The following is a 9,947-nucleotide window of genomic DNA, read 5'->3' as shown; positions in this document are numbered from 1 at the left end:
TTCAGTAATGACCTCTTGAGCTGGTTTCCATTCTTGCAGGATCCTTGGTCTCTTGATCCGTTGCTGAAGCACATCAATAGTGATGTCTTCAAACTCCTTTTAAGTCTTTGGATCTTAGGCATCACATGGCCCCTTTGAAATATTCAATCATGACCTATTATAAACTCTGATTTCTTTCAGCATTCCCAGCATCTAAATCTGCTTTTCCGTTTCACATCCATTACAATGTCTTTTATAGTCTTTGGGTCTCCTGCCTCAGGACCGCTTTACACTGCCTCGGTCATGATCTCTTCCAGTTTCTTCAGCCTCTGTCCGAGTGACTTCTGATCATAAGCCGAGCTGCTGCGATGTAGAAGGTTAATGATGTTACGATACTCCAGTTCCTTGAATGCAGCTCCTTGCTCTACAATGCTGTTCAGAATGTCCTGTAGCATCAAAGCAAAAGAGAAACTTCAAAGTTCAACCCATTGCCAATCAATGACATCCAAATACAGTGAAACCTGTACATAAATACTGTCCAAGAGACACATTAATGTGGTCTTTATGAAGAGGGTTCTAATGCATTATAGTGCATCCAGTGGTAACTACCATGGTAACAATGATCATTAGCCAATCAGAATCAAGGATTTCATGATAGATACCAATAATGGCAGTTACCATAATATTAACTTTCATGCAATGGGGTCCTGGCTTCTGTTTTCACTGGAAAACATTATTCCAAGAAAACCAACTAAGTAATGTTTGATTGTTGAAAGTGCAATTGATTGCAACTTAAAACGTGAGTGCTTCTGATTGGAAGTTGCACTTGATTATGGAGGTGCAACACCAGTAGATCGTATCTCAAAACATGAGTGCTTCTCAAACAACCCAAAATCAAGTTGCATTTGATATTTGGAGTTGCGATCAATCAAAACTCACAACATCCTTGCTCCGGTATGGGGGAAAATAAAAACTGTATGGAGTCGCAACCAAACAAAACTCTAGAGACCAAAAGCAAGTCATTTTTGTGTTTGTTATGTCACGTCTGTTTAGCGTTTGTAAAGTTTTTTTAAATGTTCAATTTATCTTTACTTGCATCATCTTGTTTGTATTATCTATTGTCATCACATTAAAGCAGATAGATTGCTTGAAAAAAAAACATGACAACCCCAGATTAAAACTCATTAAATGAAAAAATACATTTATAAAACAGATGGTAAGTATTGTTTCATAATTCAAATAATGAAGATAAAGATGATACGGATGAGGATGATGGTGAAAATGATGAAGATGAAGGCCATGGAGATGATGATGGTCATGGTGAAGATAATGGTGATGATAAATTCGAAGGAAGAACGATTTCAGGATAAAACTTACATCTGTAGTCTTATACATGAGTTCATAGTACTGCCTAGCATGGTCCAAATCAGTCTCTCTTGACATGGTGATATTTGTCAGGTTTTGCTGTAGAATGAAGATATTCCGGCACCTGCAAGAAAAAGACAACATATTTTTATTTTTTTGTCCTTCGATATTTGAATTTCTTGCAAATTAAATCCCATTCCAAATATATTCTGCAGCCCCATGACAAAAGGAAGCGACTCTGATGTTTGTTTTTTTCAAAATGGACTTTTTTTTCTTAAATTGGGATATTTCTGTATGTATATTAGAGAATAGGAGTCAAATAGCCCCCAATTTCTGAAATATAGATGTTTTAAATACAAATAATGCTATATATTTCTACATAAATCAATGACACATTTTCCCATTTTCTAAAAAATCTTTTTCAACAGAGTTGCTTCCTTTTGTCATGGGACAGTAGTATTGTAATTTCTGCCTTTGGTGGTTTTCCGAAAGCTCCCTAAAATTTCTGTCAAGTGCTTAGAAGCATTGGCCCATTATCTTACGAACTAGAACAACATAATCTTACAGCAAGAAAAAACTTGGGGGTGGGGGAGGGGCACTCGGGTCTATTGGTAAACCAGGGCATGACCAGAAAAATGTGTTTATATAGCGCTAAATACGTTTCTGAGCACTGCGCTGCTACTCTTATCGAACACTCAAAGGAATTTCTTCCTAACAGGTACCCATTTACTACTAATATGGTTGGAGAGTGGCAAATGTAGATAAATGCCTTGCCAAAGGACACAAGTGCTGCGATGGGATTTGAACCTCGGACCTTGTGGTTCAAAGTCTGGAGACTTATCCAACTCTACTCTAAAAGAAGTGAAAGTTCAATGAAAATTGTTGGGATATCGACTTACATCTTCTTGATACCATTCTCGTTAATTCTCTTGATGTACTGTGAGCTGTTGATAAGGAGATACGATACCAGATGACCCAACCCTTCAAACACGTACCTAGACAAGGAAGCGGTCATACAAAGTAATGTGAATGTATAATCACTTAAATGCTAAAGATTAAATACAATGAACAGTTCTTTCATTAATTTCATGATTATTATCTGTGTAAACTAATCTTCTTAATCATTCAATCAGCAATGCAAATCATCATCATCTTCAACATCATGATCATTTTAACCATCGCTACTTTATCATCGTCTTAACCATTGTTTTTGTCATCACCTTTGTCATCATCATCACTACCATTGTCTTTTAACTTTAAATGCGACTGTAAGTCATGTTTCAACACTGACACGAACATGAATTTTTTTGTAATTGATGACTATACAGCAAGCATTACCAACATGGTGATGTATATATACTGTATAACCAGTGGCAGAGGTAGAGTGATAAGACCACAAACCGTCCTCTCTGCGCACTTTGATGCGAAAGTTACTTTGCAGAAAACCCTTTTTAAAGAAAAGGTTTTTTTTAAACCAGGAATAAGTGCACCCACAAGGAGAGCAAATTATTTACCAGTGTCTTCGTTAAAAAGTTCACGCTCGAAAGTTTCATCCCGTACCTTTATAATTATTCACGCCACAGTGGGCAACGTGACAGAGAGGACGGTTCGTGGAATAGATACAGTGCGCTTAACTTTCGCATCGAAGTGCGCAGAGAGGACGGTTCGTGGTGCTTGCGACGATGTGGATCATTACACAAAGTGATCCACAGATGAGAGGGCATTAGTATATTTTGTGAGCAGAGGGTAACTCTGGAACTTTTAAACCCACGAGGAACAGCCAATGGGTTTCGACTAGTTTCCATAGTTTCCGCGTGTTCACTAGTCCTACTGATGCACAAACAAACCTGTGTATCATTTGTTTTATAGAATGGTGGCATTTTTGGCTCAAAATCAATTTTTTACAACCATGCATAAGTAATTACCAATGCATGTTTAGCCATGCATCTGGTAAATTTGCAATGAATAAGTAATTACCGACACACGGCAAATTTACTGGATGCCTGGCTGGTCATGCGTCGATAATTACATATGCATGGTTTCCATTCTATAAAACCCCTTAAAACAAAAGGTATACTGCTTGAATCTCCAGTGTATATAATACATCTAAAGTGAATTCAACAGCAATAAGTCAAAATGAAATCTTTATGAAATAGCTCCCAGTAGTCTATCCTCACTCAACACTCATATGTCAACATTGCACAGGGGGGGTACTCACTTAAACTTAGCTGGATGCAAACTGGTGTGCAGCGCTTCTTCCAGACTGGTAAGATCCTTACTCAGTTTGATAACATTAGGGTCTGGATCCACGCTATCGACACTTGTAAAGAAACTTGACTGTAAAAAAAATATGATACAATGGAATATATTATCAATTGATGTCTATCTAATTTTCTTTTTGTACTGTATTAGTATGAGCATCCACTGTCTTTTCATACAGATCATTACCGTTACAACTGCCATCGGAAAAGCAGCATGTCTTACTTTTGCTAGGTACGTGAGAATGAAATATTTTAAATGATATTCATCTTCCACAAATATACAAAAATGACTCAAACTCCAGAAACTTTAAAATTCTTTTAAAATAGGGGGGAAACTAATACATGTACCATAAAAGCATGTTACCATAAAACATTCATCTGTATGTGTCAGGTTATCACACTAAACAGTTCTTACCTGTTTAGTTACTGGCATGAGAAAGAAGAAACAGTGAAGTCTGACTTCAAGATGAAGAACCAACAGACATGTGTCAGCTAGGTCCTGGAACTCTTTGGCTAGACCGATCAGGGAATGTAATAGACTCATATCCACTGGAGGTATTTCCTGTGAAAAAAAAAATAAAACACACAAACAATCATGTGTGTTTATTCAGTACAGTAATTTTACTATACTCAGATTTCCTTTAACCCTATCTAGGCCGGGGGGAGGGGCCTCGGAGGCCCCCCCTCAACAAATCGCGCGATATTTTCGCCATGCGAAATTTTTTGACCGCGCCGCTCGCTGACTTTTTACTTTCAAGTCTTGCGCAACTTTTGAGACCAGGGTATGGGTATGGATATGTGATCCGAAATTAAGCAACATTATGTAAGTGCATGTCAGACCGAAAATTGCTCAAAAACATGATTTCGTGTACAAAGTCAATGCAAATTGTGTTTTCAACCAAAATTCATAAATGTATGATTTTTAGTTTTGCTTGTCTAAATGTATTCATTTTATGCTTTTTATGATCACAGAAGAGTCCCCAACAAATTTCATTGAAAAAAATAATGAAAAACAAAAGGTCAAAAACAAAGAAATACATAAGAAATTGCAAAAAACAATATAATACATAAGAAAACGATTTGATATCACAATTTTTTCATGTACACTTGCTAAAGACACCACAAAGAGTTTCTATACCAAAAATTAGTACATTTGGAGCTTTATTTAGGGAGTTAGAGGAAAAAGTATGATTTTGCATACTAATTACGCATAAATTAGCATAATCACTTCATAACAATTCGCATGAAATAAATTACTATACGATCTTGTAAATTATGTCCCAGGCGACCCGCGTGCCAATTTTCTGCGCGATCGCGCGGTCGACGGCCGAGATCTTAGGGGGGGGGCCTGGGAGGGTTAATGTTAGAAATGCGAAGATACCATAAGGTCGAAAATTAGAACATAAATACTCTATTCAGGCCAAGACCTAATCTCTAGCTAGACTATTTTTTTTGTTTCTGTGACAATTTAAGGTGACCAGACCTACCAAGATTCTATTCATGCATTGTGTCAAATATAGCAGTATGAGAGTTTATTGTCCATTTCACTGCGAGTGTTTTTTCAGGGTTTGCAAAAGAGTCATTCTGTGATTTTGATACCAATTGGTCCTGGCGGGTGTTTCATAAAGCTGTTTACCAGCGACTTTACGAAAAACCGGTGATCCTTTCTAGTGGTAAAATGATAAACACCTAATCTTCATTGATGTTCAAGAGCGCCTAAGAAATGATCACCAGTCATTCGTAGAGTCGTTTGTAACTTGTGAACAGATTTATTAAGCACCGGCCTGGAGCTCTTTTGCCAGACCAATGCATAAATGTCGCAAACATTATACCCACCAAAGGGATTTCTTAATGCCAGCATGATTTAAAGACCACCTGCATAAAAGGGCCATCTGTCTATTGAGACCTCAATTTGGTTTTCCCTGAGCAGTTTCCCCCATTGAAACAATTAATACAACGTGCTTAAGCAACCACAAATTGTATTTAGAAAAGTATTCCCTATTGAAACATGAATTGAACTGAAATCAGGCGAAGAAGAACAGTTTTAAAAATGGGGGGGGGGGGGCTGAGCCAAAAATGGGGGATGACCATGCAAAAAATCACAATCAGATTTTTACATTTTTGTGCATGGTTTTGGAAAAAACGTGGGGAGGGGGCTGAATCCCACCCAGTTCCCCGCCCTTGGAATTAAATTTATTGGAATGTATTAGCATCTGCCAATATTCTGTTCGAACCCCCCCCCCCCAAAAAAAAAAATAACATATATAATTTTTATAATACATAAAATAAATATTATTCAACATCCTTGAACAAGCATCAGGGACTCAGTTTTATAATTATGAGGGGAGCAATAAATAGCTCTCCTAGATCTTTTAAGGAGAGCTGTAGAGGAGCACTGCAAAAAGCTCTTCTTCAACATACAAGGGGAGCTTTTTGTCCAATTAACAAAACAGATGGAGGAAATGTATGTACTATAAAGTTACAATCAACAACCAAAGGAAGTATTTGTAATCGCTTTACAATGTTTTGTAATTAGATTGTGTGTTATCAAAACCTGTTTGAGTTAGGTTTTGACTTTGGCTTAAAGTTAAGTCACTGACAATTTTTTTTTCAGGGGCTCCATTTTATTTTTTTTGGCAAATTTCGGGGGCTACTTTTTGCATTTCAGGGGCTCTTTTTAAATGCTACTTTTTTGTATTTTGAGGAATACCTGTTCACTTATTAATGAATTATTACTTTTTGTTCAATATTGTATGATTTTTAAAGTTATTTTTCATGCTTAGAATCTTGGATGTGGGTGTGTGTGGGTGGATGTGTGTGGGTGAGTGCATGTGTGTGTGTGTGACTGTGAGTTGGACTTGGATATAAATGAATTCAATATCTAATTTCTACTCCATCTATTCCAGTACAATACCCTGTACTCAGCCATGTACATGTAATAAAGCCTAAACGGCCCACATCCCCTAACTTTTCCTCTATTGGGGAGTCTAAATTCGGTGAGAATGTATTCATTAAGAACTTCAATATACATGACAATGAAGAAATCATCAACTTAATTGGCAGTTTTGAATAATATCCATGAAATGTAAACTCTGTCTGAAACAGAAAATCACCATCATTGAGGCCTTTACTGAGTGAATTGTCCCCCAGAGCTCTGGCAGAGAGACAGAGCTCTAACTGGCTAGCTAGTAAAAGCGCCAATGCGTGAGCCTGCCGCCAGCCTTGTAAAATAGATGGAGCTTTGTTTGATGATTTATTGTCTGATATAATACCTCATCCCCTAGCCAAAAAGAAAATAAATGATTTTTTTAGTTATAATTAATAAATAAGGTAACTTATTTTGGAAGTTAATAAGCCGTTTTGAAAACCAAAGCCGAATGACAACTCACCAATGCTAGGTTACAAGACTCAGGGATTTATTTCCTGTGTAATTCGAATTATTTAATCACAGAATTGTGATATCTGTAGGGGAAACATGTGCATTCGAAATTGCACATTGTGGTAGTCATAATGGACCCCTATACATGCAACTGTTTCCCGACCGTTGCATTGATTTTTTTTCCGTACTTGGTACCATGTGTATGGAAATACGTGGTACAGAAAAAATAACGCAACGTCGGAATTTGAAACTGCGCTACTCGCTATTTTTAAGGATTATTCATGACTTTGAGTGTTGGATTTTGGATGATTTTAAAATGGTAAGCGGAGCTTGAGCATATTGAGTTGTTATCACTCGGCAATAAGCATGATTTTGGGTGATTTCAAGGGCGACTTTAGGCATTTCCGTGCAGGTCAACGATCGCGAGGCGCGCTATTAATCGCGCTACCTAAAATGGATTAAGGCGTGCATGTACCGCGCGATCGCTCTTGCGCACCTTAAAATCGAATCCCTGAAGCATCATGCAATGTTTTTTACAATGAATTATCATTGATCTTTCATCAACTTTGTTAAAAAAAACACAAACAAACAAGAACAAAGGCTTCAGACTTACCAACGATACCGAGCCTGGAACTGTGAGCGTGTTGAATCCCTGGCTAGGTAAAAGGCCGGCAAAGTTTCTCACTCGACAAGCAAACCATTCCTAAGAAGAGCATACAAACACCATTAAAAATAGTTATACCCCATACAAATACATTTATTCCTGCACACAAGATCCAAATTGAATTTGATAGTCATAACAGCAAATTGAATTTGATAGTCATAACACCAAACCTTGATGTAACAACTGAATTGTCCCCTATTCATATTTTTCAATCAATGTTCTTGTCCTTACAGTCAGGGGCCCCGTCACACAAAGCTTAGCAATCGTTGCATCGTCACACAAAGTTTAACAAATCGTTTTGATTGATTGACTACAATATACATCATGCATACGATCAATCACTAACCTTTGTGTTTCAGGCCCCAGGTGAGCCAATAAACCAACACTAAATGCGATAAAACTAATTTCTAAAAACCTGCTCTGTGGTGCCAAGTATGGTACTTGCACACTTGTGTATATGGCTGATTTGACCTGAAATAAAAGCTATATTTGAAATAAGTAGGGAAATGGTAATATATACATAATTTAAATATCAAAAAGCACATAACTTTTTCTTCTCTTACCAGACTTTCATGAAGATTGGCAAGTAATCGCAGAGAACCTAGATCGGTCAGCACTTCATGTGTCTGGAGAAGCTTGTCTCCTAAGTTTGTCACCAGTAATTCAGACTCCTGAATATAAGTACAGATTTTCAGAGAAGCATTTAAACCCATCTCTCTCATAGTTTGAAGTCTTAATATCATATCATTCCATTTAATTACCCTGTTGGAGACACAGCCCACAAATATCGTCAGTGATTTTATGAACAGGCTCAATCCTAATTTTGGGTCTAATTTCCCCCCACTTTTTTTTTAGCATATTCTGAAAGCCTAGTGTCGCTAAAAAACAATGTGCATGAACGGATGATTTTATGAAGGGGGCGGCTTTGACTGACTCTACAGACTTGGCATTGCGTATTATTGAAGAGAGTGCATTTCAAAAAGTGGGAGTGCTATTAGCACAGACCTTTTCACCAAACATGCATTTACTGTATGATTTGTCAACAGCGCAGTTCCCGAAATGCTCTAATTATCCAGGAGTACCCGGCAGGAATAATTCTTTAAATGCACTGTGCGCTGGATCTAAGCCGGGGTAGTTATAAAATCGCACCTCAGAATAGAATTTATCTAGAAAGATGGCGCTATATTAAAGCCTCCGATCATTATCACCATTACATGCTATCTCAGTAATTCACCTTTTCGTTTCTCTCCCGGATATCTTCAATAGTTTCTGGAACCTGATCGATGGAGTCTTTGTCGGCTTTTCTCTCTTCCTGGAGGTTGAGCCAGTTAGGTAGGTAGCGTAGACATTGGTTGATACCGGTATCCTTCACCCAGGAAGCACTGAAGATTCTCTTGTCTTCCGATTCCGGTTGAACCAGGCCTGAAAATTATGGGAAAAAATGATAATGTTGCTGAGGAGTCCAAGGTCCTGTTTCCTGTTTCATATTGGCTTGCAACTATGGCAACTTTTGCATTATTGTAACTACATACATGGAAACCTTGATTGCTATTGGAGGCATAGCCCTCTTACCAAAGAAGTTGCAATAATGGCAAAAGTTAACATATTTGCTTAATGAAATTTGTCCTATAGAAGCATTTCATCAACATTTGTCATCCAACCAGTTGTCAAAATCTGACAACTCTCCTTGAGTTTGATTCGCTGAGTGGCACAGATGTCTGTTATCTATGATATCTGTTGGATGAAACAAGACTAGCTGGACAAAACATTTCACACATCCTTCCAAGAAACGCTCCCTGGATCTGTGTTTGCCATTTGTATCAATAAGAGCTGCCTTGAAAGGAGAAATATTTCATTGGTCTCTTGAGAAATATTTCATTGGTCTCTTGACGATATTTTTTTCTTACCTCTGTAAGTTGCATAACAGGTCTCCTTGTAATCCTGTAGGATAGTGCACAACATCTGAAGGAACTGGTCAGCATAGGACGGCAAGTCGGTGGTCAGCTGCCGGAGCGAGGACACGGCCTTGTCCATGGTAACCACTGCTTGAAGTAAAGGACAGGGGGCACCCAAGGTCTTCTGGGTCTGCATGTCGACCAGCGACTTCAGGGATTCACTTCCTGTAGGGTCAAGAGTGTTTCGGTAGATTGGTAGGTTATCAGATTTGAAGCTTTTAAAGGCAACATTGCACTTTGTAAGCAGCTGATTTAAAAAAATTCTTGAACTAAGATGGAACATATGTATGAATGCTAGTATCTATCCTCAAAATCCCTGAAATGCACCACAATTTTACTAGAAA

General features: G+C 37.9%; 1 protein-coding gene across 4 annotated transcripts in view; it reads right to left on the bottom strand.

The window, feature by feature from the left end:
• Positions 1–256: 256 nt before the first annotated feature.
• The window catches only part of LOC121425692 (exocyst complex component 4-like), a 72,439-nt gene continuing 62,748 nt past the window's right edge, over positions 257–9,947 (bottom strand). For all 4 annotated transcript variants that reach the window (XM_041621855.1, XM_041621856.1, XM_041621854.1 and 1 more), the window contains exons 15-23: positions 9,556–9,768; positions 8,883–9,070; positions 8,212–8,319; positions 7,598–7,687; positions 4,021–4,167; positions 3,563–3,681; positions 2,244–2,339; positions 1,357–1,468; positions 257–425 (exon numbers count right to left, since the gene is read on the bottom strand). In XM_041621855.1, the coding sequence (XP_041477789.1) occupies positions 267–425; positions 1,357–1,468; positions 2,244–2,339; positions 3,563–3,681; positions 4,021–4,167; positions 7,598–7,687; positions 8,212–8,319; positions 8,883–9,070; positions 9,556–9,768 (1,232 nt within the window). In that variant the 3' untranslated portion in view covers positions 257–266. The remainder of the gene's footprint in view (positions 426–1,356; positions 1,469–2,243; positions 2,340–3,562; positions 3,682–4,020; positions 4,168–7,597; positions 7,688–8,211; positions 8,320–8,882; positions 9,071–9,555; positions 9,769–9,947) is intronic.

Source organism: Lytechinus variegatus, chromosome 12, assembly GCF_018143015.1.
Source record: "Lytechinus variegatus isolate NC3 chromosome 12, Lvar_3.0, whole genome shotgun sequence".
NCBI lineage: Eukaryota > Metazoa > Echinodermata > Echinoidea > Temnopleuroida > Toxopneustidae > Lytechinus > Lytechinus variegatus.
Note: the sequence above shows the minus strand (reverse complement) of the source record. Positions and strands in the feature narration are given on the sequence as shown.